The 18,692-nt window shown below is 38.6% G+C and overlaps 1 protein-coding gene across 2 annotated transcripts in view; it reads right to left on the reverse strand.

Moving 5' to 3' along the window:
• Positions 1–18,692, reverse strand: part of LOC113042928 (VPS10 domain-containing receptor SorCS1-like) — a 142,758-nt gene that overhangs the window by 3,916 nt on the left and 120,150 nt on the right. The window contains exons 17-26 of one of the 2 annotated variants that reach the window (XR_003275653.1): positions 16,991–17,104; positions 16,520–16,691; positions 15,440–15,626; positions 13,070–13,203; positions 12,783–12,906; positions 11,880–11,992; positions 9,662–9,796; positions 7,535–7,634; positions 7,226–7,331; positions 4,717–4,879 (exon numbers count right to left, since the gene is read on the reverse strand). Coding sequence is in view for 1 of the 2 variants with exons in the window: in XM_026201986.1 (XP_026057771.1) it covers positions 4,717–4,883; positions 7,226–7,331; positions 7,535–7,634; positions 9,662–9,796; positions 11,880–11,992; positions 12,783–12,906; positions 13,070–13,203; positions 15,440–15,626; positions 16,520–16,691; positions 16,991–17,104 (1,352 nt within the window). In the remaining variant the exon portion in view is untranslated. Of the gene's footprint in view, positions 1–4,716; positions 4,884–7,225; positions 7,332–7,534; positions 7,635–9,661; positions 9,797–11,879; positions 11,993–12,782; positions 12,907–13,069; positions 13,204–15,439; positions 15,627–16,519; positions 16,692–16,990; positions 17,105–18,692 lie in introns of both variants that reach the window. The other variant, XM_026201986.1, reaches the window with a different exon arrangement.

Raw genomic sequence — 18,692 nt, forward strand, 5'->3', positions numbered from 1 at the left:
AAGTAAATGTCTTTAGAAACGGCTTGAATTTGAATTACTGCAATTAACGTTACTGCTATAGACATGTCTATTGGTACAATGGTTTATAAAACTAAACATGCTACATTGTTTCAAAGCCTCTATTTTCACAGTCCATACTACAACAGGAAAACAGCATCCCAAATTTATCTGCTCCGGAGGCTGTTTAAAAGGGCCCGAAGGCCAAAACAAGAGGAAAAGATGCTTTTCCAACAGGACTGTATTAATTCAGACAAGGTTTGAGCAATTGTCAAATCAGCCAACAACTACAGCAGCCAAAGCAAGCATGAAGCTACTTTTACTTGCAACACGGGCCTGCACATCTCAGTATTTTCATCCTGTTACTTCTGCTAGCAGTGCAGGCTACACAGGTTCTTCAAGACATCACACACCCCAGCCCCTTCCCACGACCCACAGCTACAGCAGCTGAAGCAAACGTGAGGCCGCCTCCATTCGTAAACGCGCCCTCAACTCTTCCGCTCCCTCATGCTACTAACCATTTTTCTGTTCAGTGGCCTCCAGCTCCAGATTTGCCAGAAGGCAGAGGGTACCAAGACCTATTATTGGTCAGGCCGATTATTTTATTTATTTATATATCTATCTCGAACCCTCTTCAGCCAACCCCTCTAACGCCAGCTCATCCCCTTTCACTAAAACTCCTAATCTACCATAGCTAACTCTCCTAACATGCCCTATCTATCTGTAATGGTCAATCCTCACTTCAGCCATCCTTCCGCAGGAGCTTTCTCTGTATCTCCCCACCGCCGCAGCATTGTCCGCTCCCGCAGGAGCCTTCTCTATATCTCCCCATCGCCGCAGTATTGTCCGCTCCTGCAGGAGCCTTTTCTGTTTTTTCCTCACTGCCGCAGCAGTCTCCGCTTCCGCAGGAGCCTCTACCTATATTTCACCACTGCCGCAGCAGTGTCTGCTCCCGCAGGAGCCTCTACCTATATTTCACCACTGCCGCAGCAGTGTCTGCTCCCGCAGGAGCCTCTACCTATATTTCACCACTGCCGCAGCAGTGTCTGCTCTCGCAGGAGCCCTTTCCATCCTTCCCTACTGCCGCAATTCTCGCTGCCGCAAGAGCCTCAAAAATAAATAAATAAATAAATAAATAAATAAATAAAAATATATATTTTATGTCCATTCTCCAATTCAACCTCATTAGGCTCGCTTTTGTCTAACTCCGGAACGCCCAATCTAAATTCACGATGGACCCTCATTTCATCAACGACTCTGGTTTAAAAAAAAAAAAAAAAAAAAAAAAATTTATCGAGTAACAAAATGTGTTGTTGCTTAATTATACTGATGTGCGCATGCACAGTAAATCTGATGGGTAGGATAAAATGTCAGGACCCCGGACCTTTATTTAGTCGGGTTGACGTACCTTTTCAGTTCTGTGTATGTGATGTGACGCTAGTTTTACTTAAAGTCAAATGCTCATGAACTGACTGTCAGAGCAGTTCTGGAGATGTTGTTCATGTGTTCAAGTCCTCATTTAGTGAGACAGCAGACGCAGAAATTACCGCGAGAGTAATGCGCGCTTCAGTGTGTGTGTGAAAAAGGAAGTCGCGCTCCTGCTCCATTCATTAACAGAGACACACAGAACATGCAGGATTTACATTTAAACACTGTTCCGTCTTAATATTTAGAGATATTAATTCGTGAATCGGATGTAAGTGCAATTACCTATTTTGATTAATTCATTCAAAAAAAAAAAAAAAAAAAAAAAAAAAAAAAAAAAAAAAATTCATTGCGAAAGAACCCGACGTGAGATTTAGAATAAATTAAAAGAGGCTTCGAAGCAGAGGAATTTGCCTACATCATTTTTTGTAATCGCGTTACTCGAGGAATCGTTTCAGACCTAATCTTAAGCAGCTCAAAAGGGGCCTCTCACATAATCCGATAGATGCCCTCGGTTGTTGTTCATCAGACATTAAAAAAAAAAAAAAAAAAAAAAAAAAATTTATATATTCCTCCTTAAATCATGTTGTGTACTTGAATAATAGAAGCCTCTCAGTTATCGTTTCTTCGGCCAAAGTAAGGGCCCTCCAGCCATCGTTACAATCTCCTTGCCTATTTCAGCATCGGACAGGGCTCTCCCTTCCGGTGCAGCTGGGCAGTGGCTCCCTTCGGTCGCAGTGTGAGCCTTTCATCTGTCATTGAGTTGCGCTGCGCGCTCAGCGGCAGATGGGGGTATCCCTCCCGGTGCAGCAGAGCCACAGGCCCCCTTCGGTCGTTGTGACAGCCCTCCATCCGATGCATCAAATTAAGCCGCTTATACAGTCGCAAGGGGGACTCTCCCTTCCGGTGCAGCAGAGCCGCAGCTCCCTTCGGACGCAGCGAGAGTCCCTCCATCAGTCGCGTTTTCTTGCCTACTCCGTATCGGACGGGGCTCCCCTACCGGTGCAGCAGACCCACGGCTCCCTTCGGTCGCAGGGTGAACCCCCCGTCTGAGTTATGTTGCATGCTCAAGGGCGGACCGGGATCTCCCTCCCGGGGGAACACAGCCGCTGGCTCCCTTCGGTCGCAGCAGGAGCCCTCCATCCGATGCATCAAACCGTTCCTCGAATCTTCTTGCCTATTCTGCATCTGATGGGGCTCTCCCTTCCGGTGCAGCAGACCCACGGCTCCCTTCGGTCGCAGGGTGAACCCCCCGTCTGAGTTATGTTGCATGCTCAAGGGCGGATAGGGTTCTCCCTCCCGGGGGAATAGAGCTGCTGGCTCCCTTCGGTCGCAGTGAGAGCCCTCCATCAGACGCATCAAGCCATGCCTCGCATCGCAAGGGGGACTCGCCTTTCCGGTGCAGCAGAGCCGCAGCTCCCTTCGGACGCAGCAAAAGTCCCTCCAACAGTCGTATTCTAGTTAGCGTCAATCAGGGCTCTCCCCTCCGGGGCAGCACTCCTGCTGCAGAGTTGCGAACCCCCTACGGAGGCTGGGAGAACCCTCAGAGGCAAAAAACCGTGCCTCCATAAACCCGCAATGGGGGACTCCCCCTTCCGGTGCAGCAGAGCCGCAGCTCCCTTCGGATGCAGCGGGAGTCCCTCCAACAGTCGCGTCTCTTTGCCTTCTCAGCATCGGACTAGGGCTCCTCTTCCGGTGCAGCAGACCCACAGCTCCCTTCGGTCGCAGTGTGAACCCCCCATCTGAGTTATGTTGCATGCTCCACGATGGCTAGGGATCTCCCTCCCGATGGGGTACAGCCGCTGGCTCCCTTCGGTTGCATTAGGAGCCCTTCATCCGACGCGCCAAACCGCGGCTCGAATCTCATTGCCTATTTAGCATCTGACGGGGCTCTCCCTTCTGGTGCAGCAGACCCACGGCTCCCTTCGGTCGCAGTGTGAACCCCCCGTCCGAGTTATGTTGCATACTCTATGGCGGCCAGGGATCTCCCTCCCGATGGGATACAGTCGCTGGCTCCCTTCAGTCGCAGTGAGAGCCCTCCATCAGATGCAACAAACCGCGCCTCGTACTCAGCCGCAAGAGGGACTCTCCCTTCCGGTGCAGCAGAGCCGCAGCTCCCTTCGGAGGCAGCAAGAGTCCCTCATTTCTTGATATCTGGCATTGTGCTCCTCCCATAAGCGGCATGGAGGGCTCGCTGGTAAGACGTTGCGAGCCGCAGCTCTCGTCGAACACTGCACGGGCTCTCCAGGTCGCTCTGCATTTTCTTCCCAACACGCATATTTTGGGGGGCAACTAAATTTTATCTCTCTGGCTGCTGTCCTATGGCTTTAAGCTTCTTTTGGGGAGTTATTTGGGTTCGGGCTATGCTCCGGGCCCGGACCCCTCCCCCAGGACAGCACGCCAAAATATGCCTACTATTTGCCTTCAGATTAGATGTAAGGGTGAACTCGTGAAATGTGGTTTTATTAACAAAGTTCGGGAGAAGCACGATCAGATAATCATCCAATTTGGTACAGGTGCATCTCGTTTAGCTAATCATCTTATAGCACGCACGCGTATATATATCCAGTCTTCCTACCTCCTGTCCCACGACAGTTTTTCGGCAACCCTCCTCCACCCCAACTCCTCACTTCTAATCTATTTATCCCAAATTGGGATAGGGGGAGTTATTTGGGTTCGGGCTATGCTCCGGGCCCGGACCCCTCCCCCAGGACAGCACGCCAAAATATGCCTACTATTTGCCTTCAGATTAGATGTAAGGGTGAACTCGTGAATAGCTATTTAGCAAAATTGAAAGCTACTGAAGTACCTTATATATTGATGATCCATATCCCTATAGGTTGACGTGGATCAGCTGAGAGTCAGATAATGTGTACTTGACTAACGTGACCGGACAGAACTAATGCTATGCTTGATATCTATATCATGTAGGTATACTTTCTTACTGTTGTTTCTTCTTCATTCTTTCCAAATGTCAAACAACCTCATATGTGAGTGTAAGTGATTCACACAGCAGCCTATAAAAGCTGAAATAAATCATGACATTTGCTGTTCCGCTGATTTATTATAGGAATCACCAGGGGACAATACGTCGAGATACCAGGGCTTTTCCCTGCAATCAACAAGACTCTTTATACCAACAAAAACTGCTGAGGCCATTTATATGAAGTTGGCTAACACGGCATGACTGAGCCGAGTAACAGTGAAAGTGTGTCTGCTGTTCCCAAGCAGTGTTCAATGGAGAAGTATCAGAAATGGGTGCCGAGGGCCTGTATCATACTGTGTGGTACTCACCGATGGTCTGGGTGTTGGGCTCTGTGTCCAGAGGTTCCAGTGATGTGAGCAGCTCTCTCTGAGAGCTGAAGCTGGGTGTGCTGTCAGTGGGTGAAACTGGACTCTGGATCATTTCTTGCTCTTTTTCGTCCTGCATCGCTGCATAGATGTGGAGGCCTGGGATCTTCCTTGAGGAAAGATTTACAATGAGACATGGGCAAACAAAGCTTGATGTTATAACATATGCTTGGGGGAATCAGCCAGAGGAAGGGGAAAAAAATCTATATTATCAAGTGGTAAGCAAACATAACTTTATTGGACAAGTGTCCATCTTCAACTTTTAGAAAATAATTGTTATAAGTTAAGAATTTAACTTAATTAATCATTTAAATATTTAAAATATCTTTCAAAAGTTTGGGGTTCAGTAGATTTCTTTCTTTCTTTTTTTAATCAAATTAAATATATTTATTAATTCAAATTACAAATACAAATTCTCTTAATTTTAACCTTCTAATCATCAAATAATTCTGAGAAAATGTTTCACAGTACAATGTTTTCACTGTAAATTTAGCAGCACAGCTATTTTCAAAATGTTTTAATAAGAAGAAATGTTTCTTGAGCACAAAATTATAGTATTATAATGATTTCTGAAGGATCATGTGACACTGACTTGAGTAATGATGCTGAAAATTAGCTTTACTGCCACAAAAATAACTTAATAACAATTATTATAAAAATAGAAAAGTTGATATATATATATATATATATATATATATATATATATATATATATATATATATATATATATAACCGTTTTAACTGTTTTACTGTATTTTTGATCAAATAAATGCAGTCTTGGTGAAGACAAAAGATTTTAAATACATATTTTTTAAATCTTACTAAGTCAAAGCTTTTGAACAGTAGTTTAAATATATAAGTACTATACAAAATTTTTCATAGCTACTTGCATAAAACCACAATTTATTTTTTCTTGACCTAGTTAAGACAAACACACTGGTATTAAGTGGTCACCAACTTATCTTTCAGCAAGGACTACTAGCCAAATGTTACCTAATTAATATTCATGCGCTTCCGCCTTTTTTCTGAACATTGATGGCTCTAACATTATCAGCTTTGCAGTTCACATCATTCTGGTCATTTATCACAGGAAGTGTGTGTTTATAGTTTGTGAGTGCGGTACTATCCATTTATAAGCCGAGGTCTGGGATCTGCCTCAGGTAAAAGTTGTTAAAAAGACATGGGAATAAATAAAAAAAAAGACCTCTGTGTGAAAAGTCTCACTTAGGGGCTGTGAAATCAAGGCCTCCCTTTAGAGAGGTGATTTTATCCATCTTGGTCTACATCATTACGGAGGGAGAAAGTCACATAAGCAAAAACCAGAAGAGAGCTTTAACACAGCATTGCCTAAGAGGATTCAAAAGCAAATGTATTGTGCTAAATACAACTGGAGAGGGATTTAGCAAGAAGAAAACACAACACAAATGGACAGCTCATTAAGATGTGATCTAATACCCAGTTCACAAAAAGAAACAGAAATTCTGTTACCATTTACTCACTCTCATGTTGCTCTAAACCCATTTACTTCTGTGTTTGGCAGAAGCTTTTCTTCAGAGCTTACTGTACTGCAACTGCAATTAGACCTCATGGAAGATGAGCTTCAAAAGCGATGCAAATGCATTATAAAAGTAGTCCATACCATGTTTACTCTATATTTAGGCCATAATTCACTTATATTCAGAGTTTACAACAGGATCAGTATGATTCACTAACAAAAATTAGACTCGTTTTGTGAACTGATTCACCAAAAAGAAGAGTTTTTCCATCATTAATTTTGTGCAAACTAACTTTTTAACAGGAAGTTCCTCATATTTTTCAAAGAAGTGTAATGTTGCAGGCTATAGTGTCACAGAATGCCCCAGACTTATGTATTAAAGCATCAGAAAATTCTCGCCACTTCTATAGTCTCCCTCTCCTGTCTCCAGATCTTGTCTTGCTGACCTCTCGTGCCCTTTTCTCTCAGTCCAATGACAGAAACGGTGCAATCATTTAACATTTCATAAAGGTCAACTTGAAAAACTCAAAGGGCTAAATATTGATAATGTCTGTGCACTGACTGACATTTCTCATTTGTTATGGGCGCTTAGACACAAAAGAAGGGGGTTCTGCAATAGCAAAAGGGTGAATCACCACTCGACATGTGAGCTAAACTGAGCCACGACACCTAAATTTAGAGATCTAAGAGAATGAGAATGATTTAGCCTCGTTTGAGTCTTTATACACACACACATAAACAAATAAATAAATAGTCAATCCATTGTGGTTAGGTAGGTTTTAGATAGTAACAATACAAAGTCTTGACTACTTTATAAATAACTTGTAATCTTCCGGGCTTCCCCAGACTCTTTTGCCACTAGACATTTAACCAATTTAGAAAGCTAACCATATTTTGACTGCTATGCAGTATATGCATTATTATCCAGGTTGAAGTTTTGAAAATGGATAGCAATACCTTTTGAATTTATAGATGAGGAACACAGCTAAACCCACCACCACCACAGACAGGAGCATGAGCATAGCTGAGCCACTGTGATTCTCGCTTGTGTCCACTAGAGGCGCTAGACACAGAGGGAAATAAGAGACAACAGTTGTCAGTGCACAGTCTGGCATGTCTCCAACCCTTCTTTTAAGAAACAGTCACAAATCTCCTTAATCATGAGAATCCCTTTATAGTAAAGAGTTCATTATACAACCAATGTCATATAGGACTCTCTTCTCTCATTCGTATCTAGAACAATAGTCTTTGATTCTAGTTCATTACCTGCTGATAAATGGGCAGCGTATACTGTGATCTGGACTCCTGGTCTGAGTGTGAACTGAACCAGATTCTGATTGAGAGCACTGAGAACCAGTTCTGAGAGCTGAAAGCAAAAAAAATCACATGATCATATTCATGTATTCATACCACACTGGATAAGAAAACGATGCTTTATATATGATACATCCAAAATCTGTGATTAAGTTAGACAGTCACATAGATACTGAGTCCCAGAGGTATTTGATTTCCCTGTTTCTGAGCCGGTTGAGTCCTGATGCATTGTACTGTTGGCTGAGGTGGGCTCGTGATGTTATTTGTCGTACATGAGCCTGAACCACACTGAGAAGACATTTCAGCATCAATCAACTCTATCACCTTCACTCACAAATATAGATAGATGACATAGAAGGGATCTCATTTAGGCCTAACATCTCTCTCCTCTAGCTCAAACACACGCAGAGCCCTTGACTGTCAGGCTCTTTTATTTATGCATAAATCTCAAAAGCAGATAGTTATTTCCCTCCCAACATAACAAACTATTTGTTTGTGCTTGTGCTTGATTAGGACATCAGGGTTTAAGGGTCAATCTAACAGGAGCTTAATTTTTAAAGTAGGTTTTTATTATTGTTATTATTATTATCATCAACAATGTATTAATAAATGGCACTGCAAGAGCTCATGCTAAATTTATACAATTTAATATGGGTTGAGGTAACATTACACCTTCAGAAAGCTGACATGGTTGACAGTCACAGAATTTACAGTTTTTGACATTACAATTTGACATTAATGCTGAAGTCATAAAACTGCAATGTGCTTCTCAAAAAAATAAAATTGAACGCCTACATTTTCTTTTCCATTATTTATTGTTTTTCATAGAACTGTCAGGATTTAAAGATCATTGCCTGCTGACTAAGACAGCCAAAAAATATTAATAATAACAATAATAATAACAATAATAGTTGCTGTTTTGTATATATGGATTACTTTATTAATGAAAAATTAATTAATATTATTATTATTTAATTTTTTTTTTTTACATAAGCGTTTATTTTATTTTTATTTTTTTCATAAACATTTCTTAAGCTTAATCTTGGGCATCAGATCTGAGTTCAGTGATGATGGTGCTAAACCTTTCACAAAATAACAAGGAATCCTTTCTTTCGCTCTTTCTACCCAAGCTTCATTAAATCTGTCTCATATACTAAATGACTCCTGACTTATTTCTTCTGTGCTCCTTTATTTCTCCGCCGCTCTCACCTTCTGTCTCACTCTGTCCTTATTTCTCACCCTTTTAAAATGAGACCATACCGTGAATAATTACTGTCTTTTTGAATTGTACCAGGGTCAGTCAGTCTATTATACTTTTTTTAATAAGGCTATCTACACATTATACTTTGAACATCCCACCGTTGAACAGAGATTTATAAGTATCTGCAGTGAAAGGTCCATTGAAGATTCAAGGTAGGTTTGGGTGAGAAAAAAAGCTAAAAAACCTAAAAAGGTGCTGCTTCAGCACCCATGCATGGACCTCCACAAAGTGCAGATATCCCCCTATCATCTGTGATATAATATCTAATAGAAAATGGAGAACTGAATGATCTAGTGGATGGATTACTAATGACCTGCTCTATAGTCTGTATGGTGAGAAATCACTCTGCATGGAGGATATGAGGCAACTTCTCATTTTCGATAATGGCTGTTCTCTGGAATGGCTAAATCCACTGCAGTATGGCCAGAATTAGCCATGACCTAACAATTCACCCCACTACCTCACAAGTGAGTTATACGAAATGTATCTCATTAAGCTTTGTGCTTGTCTTATTACATTTCAAGAGAAAATTAAAGATCTTCTAAACAAGAAAAATCTGCGTGGACTAGTAAAAACAGGTTTTTGTCAAGAGTTAAACAGGCCAACATTGACATCTGCTGGAGACCATAAGAAACTCTTGTCAAAACCCACCATCCTTTTGTATTTGAAAGGAATTTGAAAATAGCATTTGGATATCTGAGCCTTTTCTCCTTGAATAAGAGACACAAGTAAAGCCAAACATCAATTATAGCTGAGTGTTGCACAAATGAGATTGAAAGCCAACATGCATAATGAAAGATGAGGGTTCTGTCCAGCACCTGGTCTAAATGGGTAGCGGTTTTGTCTGGTTTCCCTTCTGTTAGCTGTTTGTCTGGTAACAAGAAGAACTCGGCCGCTGTTGGCAGTCCAGGCAACACAGTGACCAACAGCTGGTCTGAATTCACCCCTGTCGCCTGAAGAACAGGAAACAGTGCATTAGTCATACTAACAACCAATAAACAGGAGTAGAGGAATACAAGGAGAAAGGGAGACAAATCTAATGCTCTTTTGAGATTTACTGATTTTTTTTTTTTTTAATGTAATTATTATAATTATTCAGACATTAATACTGTTATTCAGCAAGGATGCATTAAATTGATAAGTGATAGTAAATATAACGTTACAAAAGGTCTCAAATAAGTTATTTTGATCATTTTATTCATCCTGAAAAAAAAAAAAATCATATCACAAAATATTAACTCGGAGAACAATTTAACATTACATCAAATGATAAATGTTTCAAATCAGCATACTGTATAAGAATGCTTTCTGAAAGATCGTGTGACACTATTAAAAATTATTTGTATCACAGGACTAAATGTGCATTCTATTAAAATATAAAACAGTTATTTTAAATAGTTATATTTCATAATTTTGTAATGCATTTTCTAATAAATGCAGAAAAATAGGCTTCTTTACTTTGTTTTTGAGCCATTCAACTTTATGTAAAAAATTCAAATAATACAATAAAATAATACAATAAAATAATATATATTGTTTACTGTTTTGTGAATACTCATAATTAAACAGTCCATTACAGCTGCCATTCATTTAAGTTTAAAAATGAACATGTCTGCATCATTTACTCCCTCATGTCTTCTCGACAGGTTGAACCAGATTTGACATCATGGCACACATCATTGGTTCTCACTCTTGCAACAAATCGGTTTTTCTGTATTTTCCCTTTTGTGTTCCACAGTTCCAACATGGTTTGTAATGAAATGAGGGTGAGTAAATAAAGACATCATCTTTTATGTTTGGGTGAACTATGCCTTTCAGACTGAATACGAATGAATAACATTCTCCATGGTTCGTGTTACAAGGTCACACCGTCCACCTCGTTCCTGTCCATATGCCCAGTGCAGAACTGATTACACACATTACCACTAACCAACTAGAGCAGAACACGCATATGGCTCACATGAGAACCGTTATTCTCAAGTGTCATCTACCATAAACATCTATAAAGAAAGTCCGGATGCTCAGTTATAACGGCCTCTTGAAAATGCCACGGGTGAAGTGCGGAAGAACACTGATGATTATTTCAGTCTGTCGTGCCATATGTTTGAATATTCGTGAAGCTTTTCCTGTCACATTGGTGTTTTCCTTCCATTGGTGATCGCGAATCTGGAAGCCAATTTCACAAGTGTGTCAACTTGAGTTCTTCAAGCAAAGTGGTGCGTGAAAAAGCCAACAACTCCTGACTACACTTGTAAACTTTTTATTTATGGAGTGTGTGTGTGTGTGTGTATATATACTGTATACATATATTTTCTATGCTGAACATTCCCTCTTGACAGGTTTACTTGAATTGGCTCAAGTAGATCTTTAAATGAAGATTCTCTGAAAGGTTTTTGTTTTAATGGCATTACTATTTCTTTGATCACGAAACTGGATTCATAAAGATGTTATGCTGACATTAGTCATATAATGCTCAAAACGCATTCCATTAATGGTTTGTTGTCATCCTGTGTTTAATCTCTATACAGTAAATTCCTAGAATACCTTGATCATTGTTTGATCAAATGATTTGAAATTTGTCTTTGTTCCTGATAGAAATGAGTTGTCTTATTTTCTTTATCCTATGTCAGGGCAGATCAGATGATGATTATTCTTGCACACACTCATTCATTTAAACCTTGTGCAAAGAGCACTAACAGGCATTGGAGAAATATCAGTTTATTTATTCTTGTGTACTTGACTATCATTATGAATAAACAGGCTGTAGTTACATTCTCCAAGGAAAAGAACAACTTTAATATGTACAGTATATCTGCTTAAACCTTATGTTAGCACTAGACTACCATATAAATGACCTCAAAGCAAACATACATGATTGGCTCTTCATGCCTAATTATATTGTATATGCACACTAACTCTTTTATGACAATAAATAGAGCACCAGATTTTCAGCTTTGTGAAACGTGTAGGGTTTTATCATTATTATTATTTTTTTAATTATTATTTTTTGGTAAAATGGTAAATGATTGAACTCACCTGCACCATAGAGGTTTTAATGACTCGACTCACATCAAGCCTCCATTCAGCCACATCAGGGTTGTGATCATCCAGATTAGATGAAAAGGCAAGAAGTTGAGATCTGAAGTATTCTGAAAATAAAAATAAAATAAAAAAAAAATTCTTGACAGCTGCACTGCAGTACACCTTTGCTGCAGCATTTGTTTTCAATGTTTGTCTGTATGATATAGTACTTAAAATGCAATATGAATGCAGTTTCATTTTGACCTTTGACATTTCTGAGGATATCAAAAAAAATTATATATATATATATATATATATATATATATATATATATATATATATATATATATATATATATATATATATATATATATATATAAATTAAGCAGCACTACTGTTTTCAGCATTAATAATAATTAGAAATGTTTCTTGAACCGCAAATCCGTTGTTAGAATGATTTCTGAAGGACTATGTGACACTGAAGACTGGAGTAATGACGCTATAAATGCTAAAAAAAAAAAAAAAAAAAAAAAAAAAATCTAATAAAAAACAATTATTTGAAACTGTAATACTGTTTAAAAATTTCGTTTTTATTGTATTTTTGGTGAGCATAATACTCAGCGTTGGTGAGCTTAACTGAGTTCATTCAAATTAATTAATTAATAATAATAAATAATAATAATAATAATAAATGGAAGAATAACATAACATTATTTTTGAAAACAATTGTATATATTTTTAAGCATTTTTACCATATCTTGTATTCTTAATTAAAATAGTTAAAGTGCTGATATTTTCACAAAGTATCACAAATATACAATGAGGAAAGAATAAAACATTTAGAGAAAGTTTATTGCTAATATATGAAGCTATATTCAGTAGCTAGCAGTCTGTTTACTTCTTGTATGTAAAACTCACCATGGACAGAGATGGTTTTCCTGTCTTGCAGGATGGTATTCCCAGCGGACACCTGCACAGTGACAACACTGCTTCCCTCTCGAGAGAACGTGAACGCCACACTCCCCTCCAGCGTGATCACGGGCTGTGAATACAGCGTAAGAGAGACTCTCTAGAGTATGCCCTGACAGCGTAGTTGCAGTGAAGATGCCATCTTTATTTACATGGCACTCTGTGAGGCAAACACACACACACACACAGACTGAGTCATGCACAGGTGTCTAGTGAGTCACACATGGAGGCTTTACCTCCGAATTGTTCCCAAACCACCAGATATAGGTGACGGTTCCCACTTGGCTTGGCGAGAGAACCACCGTCAGATTGACTTCTTTATTTTTCACAGCAACAAAAGGAGCGGAGAGATGAATAGACTCCAGTTGACCTGCTCTCAGAAAGAGAAAGAAAATAGAAAAGTTAGTTGGTCACATTTAAACCTGCCGTGTTAAAGACAACGGAGAGAACTTTTTAAGAATATGTTAATTTAAGTATAATTTGACTTCTAATATTTTTGTTAACACTAAATTGTTGACAAATCATTTGTTAAATGAAAAAAATCTCTTTTGATTTGTTTCTTTTTTTTTAGGCATTAAATTGATAAAAAATGACACAAAACATTGAGCATGTTTTCAATATCAAATGATTCAATCAATCTATCAAACCAACCCCAAACTTTTGAAGGTTCTGGAGCACCAAATCTCTGAAGGATAATGTGAACTTGAAAATTCAGCTTTGCCACCACAAGAAATAAACTATATTTTAAAATAAATTAAAATAGATGCAGTTATTTTTATTTGAAAAAATATTTTACAATACTACTGTTTTTACTGTATTTTTATTCAAATACATGGCTTTCCAAAAAAATAAAATAAAAAATCTTCCAAACTCTTCTAAACCTTCTAAAAATCTTACCAATCCCAAAGAACATTGGGGTGGAATGTGGTTATTTTTTTACTATAAAAGAACATGCCTTAACAAAGTTACAGCCCAAACTAAACTTCCTCCTAATGATGCCACCATCTATTCACTCATTCACAAAAACTTCTCCTAGCAACACAGAGCCATCTGCGTGGGAATTTCAGCTCATGCTCCAGAGGCCCTGTTTGCTTTGGCTGGCACGACAGGATTGACAGATTGGGAGCGTTCCGTCTCCCTGATCAATATGTCACTGCAGAGGCATCTGTCTGCCTGAATGTGGCAGTGGGTGGTAAGTTCACTGAGTAGGTGGACATGAGAAAAAGGGCGAACATTTGAATCGAAATGCTTAGTTAATCTCTGTTAGATGCTGATATTTGATGAGCTTCCTCTAGCATGAACACAGACTACAACCACTAACAAAAAGCTACAAAAACTCAAGACCATCTACTTGTAGAATGTGTTAAAATAACATCTTCCAACATCTCTGCAACATAAGCGGATTGAGTTGTCTGCTCAAAAGTCTGTAAATTATTGGCATTAAGTCTAATTCATATTTTGGCCAAGAACCACCAACGCAGACAGGAATATGCCTTTTGTCCAACATGTGAAATGACCAACAACACAATGTTTTTTTTTTTTTTAACATCAATGGGCAAATGCATCTGAAATCAATGCTTTTTCATGACTTCTCAGTCTTAAGAAGCAAAGTAAATTCAATAATTGGCATCAACTACATATTAAACAACATTATTAAACAAGCAAAAAATGTGGTCACTTTTTATCTATGCTACGCATAATATATGCTGCACTTTATAATAAGAAGTCTCAGTAGTTCTAACTACAACTTAACAGTAAACATAACAGTTCTATGATGTTATTCACTTAAAATAAAAGTTCATTAGAGTCATTCGTTTGGAAATCGGTTGGATTATACTGTTCACACGGTATGGTTCTAATTTACTTAAAAATAGTTTTGTTTCATTGTGCTGTATATTTATGATTCACTAAAATAGAACCGACTCAAAAAGTTTAAAAATACAAGTATCCGACTCACCGACTCACGGTTGAATCATTAGGGATTTTCTGCCATAAAGAATCAAGATAATTAGAATCAAATATTCCAAATAGTTGTGTAAGAAGACTCCAAAACTTCCTTGAATTACTATTTCAATATTTATTTATTTTTTTATAAACTACTACTCATAATACTTAATAATTTATAGGCAACATAAAGTACGAGTAAAATGTAAACCGTTTGTGTCCGATTCACCTAAAAGAGCTGTTCGAAAGAGTCATTTGTTTGGAAACTGATTGGACAACACTGTTTGTGCTGAATGGTTTTAATTGACTAAAAATAACTGATTCATAAATGTAAAAAGTTACATAAAATAAAGTCTATCAGTCCTGGATGATATTTTGGCTCCTAAGGACCCTCATCAAAAGTTACTGTCTGCAATAACTAAGAGGGATGATTCCAATCTCGTGGTCCAGTTAGAGGCTATAAGCTTGAAATCTAGATTGCTCAATGCTGAGGGCAATACGGCCAAGGCCAAATGAGATTTTTCTGGTCAATAAAGCATAAATGAGTTCAGAGTGCTCAGACCCAGTGGGTCTTTAAAATACATTAAGGATATTAAATTAGAATATGATATGGCTGTCTGTATTGTGCATATTGTTACTCGCCCTCCAATATCTTGGCTTACATGTAATGTGTAGGAATAGAAGCACAGTTTCCGAGCCCAGACTGTTCTCCGCCGTGGCTGACACTCGGTAGATTCCCACGTTCTTGTAGATGTGTTTAATGCCGTCCTCGATAGAGCTCACGTTGGAGTAGGTGAAAGCGTTTCCATCGCCGAAATCCACCGTTATGCTGGTTTTCGATCCATCCCCCTGTGAAAAAAAAGGGTAACAACATCACTGCGTCTAGCTAAAAAAGACATTCAGGCTGCTGAACAAATGTTCTTTAGTCAGGGAACGTTCTGTAATATTTGAGAATTTTGCCTTTTTTAGGCACTAAGCAAAACTGTTCTTGACTACGATACTGGCAAAGCTCCGTGTACGATTCATTCAGCTGTCAGTTCAGCTGCTTTTGGAGGCTCTCTCCAAGAGCACTTGATCTACCATGGGAAAACATTGCTTTTGTGCAGGCAAGATAATCTGTCATGATTTCTCCAAATCTCAAGCTTACCCAGTTTATGGTGGATGAGGGTTATCTCTGTTCTTCGGAGGTTAGCAGATGGTTACACTTTCGTTTAGGGACCAAATTTCACTATTAACAATGACTTTTCCCTTTAATAAACTAGTAATTTACTGGTTATTAATAATTAAGAGTGTAGTTGTTAAGATTAGGTATGGGGTAGGCTTAAGAAAAAGCCATCAATGTGTGCTTTGTAAGCATTAATAAACAGCCAATATGCTAGTAATATGCATGCTAATAAGCAACTAGTAGAGCTGGTCCTTAAACTAAAGCGTTATCATAGTAATATACATATTAAACATTTAATTATGTAAATATATAATTGATTATGACTTTAATATTCAGTGAAGGAATTGCCAGAGGAATTAAAACCACGTCTTAGTGTGTGAGTCTTTCTGAACAATTCACAGGAATTCACACTGGTCAAAGTGACTAGTTTTCATCAGTACTCAGTGGGAAAGATGTGTTTTCTTTCTATTATTTTGCAGTTGTTTTATCTGCAAACTCAAATTCCCTAAAATACTGTGTATGTCCTTGTATGTTTGTCACTGAAAAGCAGTGCAGGGAACATTGAATATTTCTATACCTCCTCCAGGAAGACGAGGAAGGTGACGTTGCTGGCCAGAGTCGCCGTTAGCTTCCCTTCGCTGGTCACTAAGTGGAGGCCGCGAGGGGCCTGGCTGGAGCATAGCTGCCTACGAGCCGTGTACTGCTCCATCACCCCACCGGAGCAGTTATTAGACACCACCTTTCTGTACCTGCACACACACACAGACTCATGACATTCATTCAAATTACACACATTTATAAACCTATTCTGAACTTGTAATAGAAAACGATCAGTTGGCAACACTGAAATCCATTAGTCTGCTTAGCTGTAACAGGGAAAACACACACAACACTTTAAATGAGTCATACATTACAATCATTTGAGAATACAGATGGCGAACGTGTTTAATTGAAAATCTCAGGAACAAACACATACAAGTTCACTTAGCTTTCTAAATGAGAATAATCACTTTAAATAGACAGATGCATGCGTCACGTGAGACCTCACCCGGTGCTGTTGAGGAACGTGTGTTCTGTAATACAGGTCCGAGACATGGAGGAGGGGAGGAACCAGAATGCCGGGGTACATTTCCCATCAGCCCTTCTCTCGAAGCCATAATCACTGTGAAAAAACATAAACACCCATGAGGTCTCTACTTCTTGACTTTGTGTTAAGTCGGTTTAACACAGTTGTCACCCCAGATCTCACAGCGCTAAGCTGGAATCCTATTGGTATGAAAATGGCCTTTCTTTCATTATAACATTTGTCTTTAGTATCTCGGTCAACTCCCTGGTACAACATTAAATAATAATATTTATTTATTTAATCATGTCATTGTATTTATGGTAAAAATTAACACTGATATTTGTTAACTGTCAAATATTTACATTGAGAAAGTCTTAAGAAATTACAATATGGAAGTCAGAATCTTCCCCGCTATGATTAACATGAAAAACCCTCACCATTATATGGAAATAATTATATTAGTTGTCAGGAATAATATGCATTTAAAGCAAAAGTCTATGTGTCACCCACATTATACTTATTGAAATAGATGAATATATCTTTTTTTTTTCTTACTGGCAAGTCAAGAAAAGTCTTTAACTAGACATGTTAATCATCGTAATAATGCTCATTACATGCTTTAAAGATTTAGTATTTCTTTGCAGTCATATGATTGTTAATTTCTAACAATTTATAAAAATTGCATAGTAGCCAGAAGTGCTAGCATCACTCTTTCATGTTAACATTTAACAAATAACCCAGAGAGAGAGAGAGAGAGAGAGAGAGAGATTTGTATTCAATTGCATGAAGATCTTTGTCAGCATGAAAATACTTCCAAAGATAGTTTTGACATCTACATGTTTTATTTATTCATTTATTTTTAGACCTAACCATTAGACAATACAAGGCAAAGCTGTTTGTGCTAACAATGCAACTCAACACCCCAATCAAGAAAACAAATGACAGTAATTATCATGACAAGCTACACAGCTTGTGTTGGTAAACGCACAGCTTTACACTCCCTGATTAACAACGTTCACACTTTGTTCTGTACGGCCTCAAGAGGCCTGCAAATTTGGGACTTTCCAGAACGATGACATTAATAACTTTGATAATTCAGGGGAAAATAAGAAGAAAATGAGTGTTAGCAATACAAATGCAGGGTTTAAAGGCAGGGTAGGTAAAAAAATTATAAACAACTTTCTTCCAAATTCGTTTAAACTTTCTATAAATATCAATGCATAATTAAAATGTAAGTACTCTGATAAAAAGAGTATAAAAATCGAGTGACTCTAGACCGTTTCATCTGTATTAAACACAGCTCATTATTTCCATTCAGGACGAAACATAGGATTGGCTTAGGCGACTGTCACTCTCTCGCAACCATGGCAACCACACTTTTGCCACACATGACCTGCCCACTTGCGCGCGTAAGTTTGATTTGAGGAATTCAAGAGGCACGGATCCTAGGAATACCAAAACAATTGTAGAGAAACAGCAAGCAAAATTCACAGTACCGGCCTATGCAGTTAGTGAAGGCAAACCAGGCAAAAAAAGGAAGACAGTAACAGTACAAGAAAAGGCAATGAACAAAAAGTCTTTGGATAAACAAAGAAATAAAACGTGAGTTAATATCGGCGTGGCTTTCCAGCGATGCGAGAACTGAGGGAACTCAAGGGGCTGAAAAGTGACTCCTTGATGGCTT

This window comes from Carassius auratus, chromosome 1, assembly GCF_003368295.1.
Source record: "Carassius auratus strain Wakin chromosome 1, ASM336829v1, whole genome shotgun sequence".
Taxonomy (NCBI): domain Eukaryota; kingdom Metazoa; phylum Chordata; class Actinopteri; order Cypriniformes; family Cyprinidae; genus Carassius; species Carassius auratus.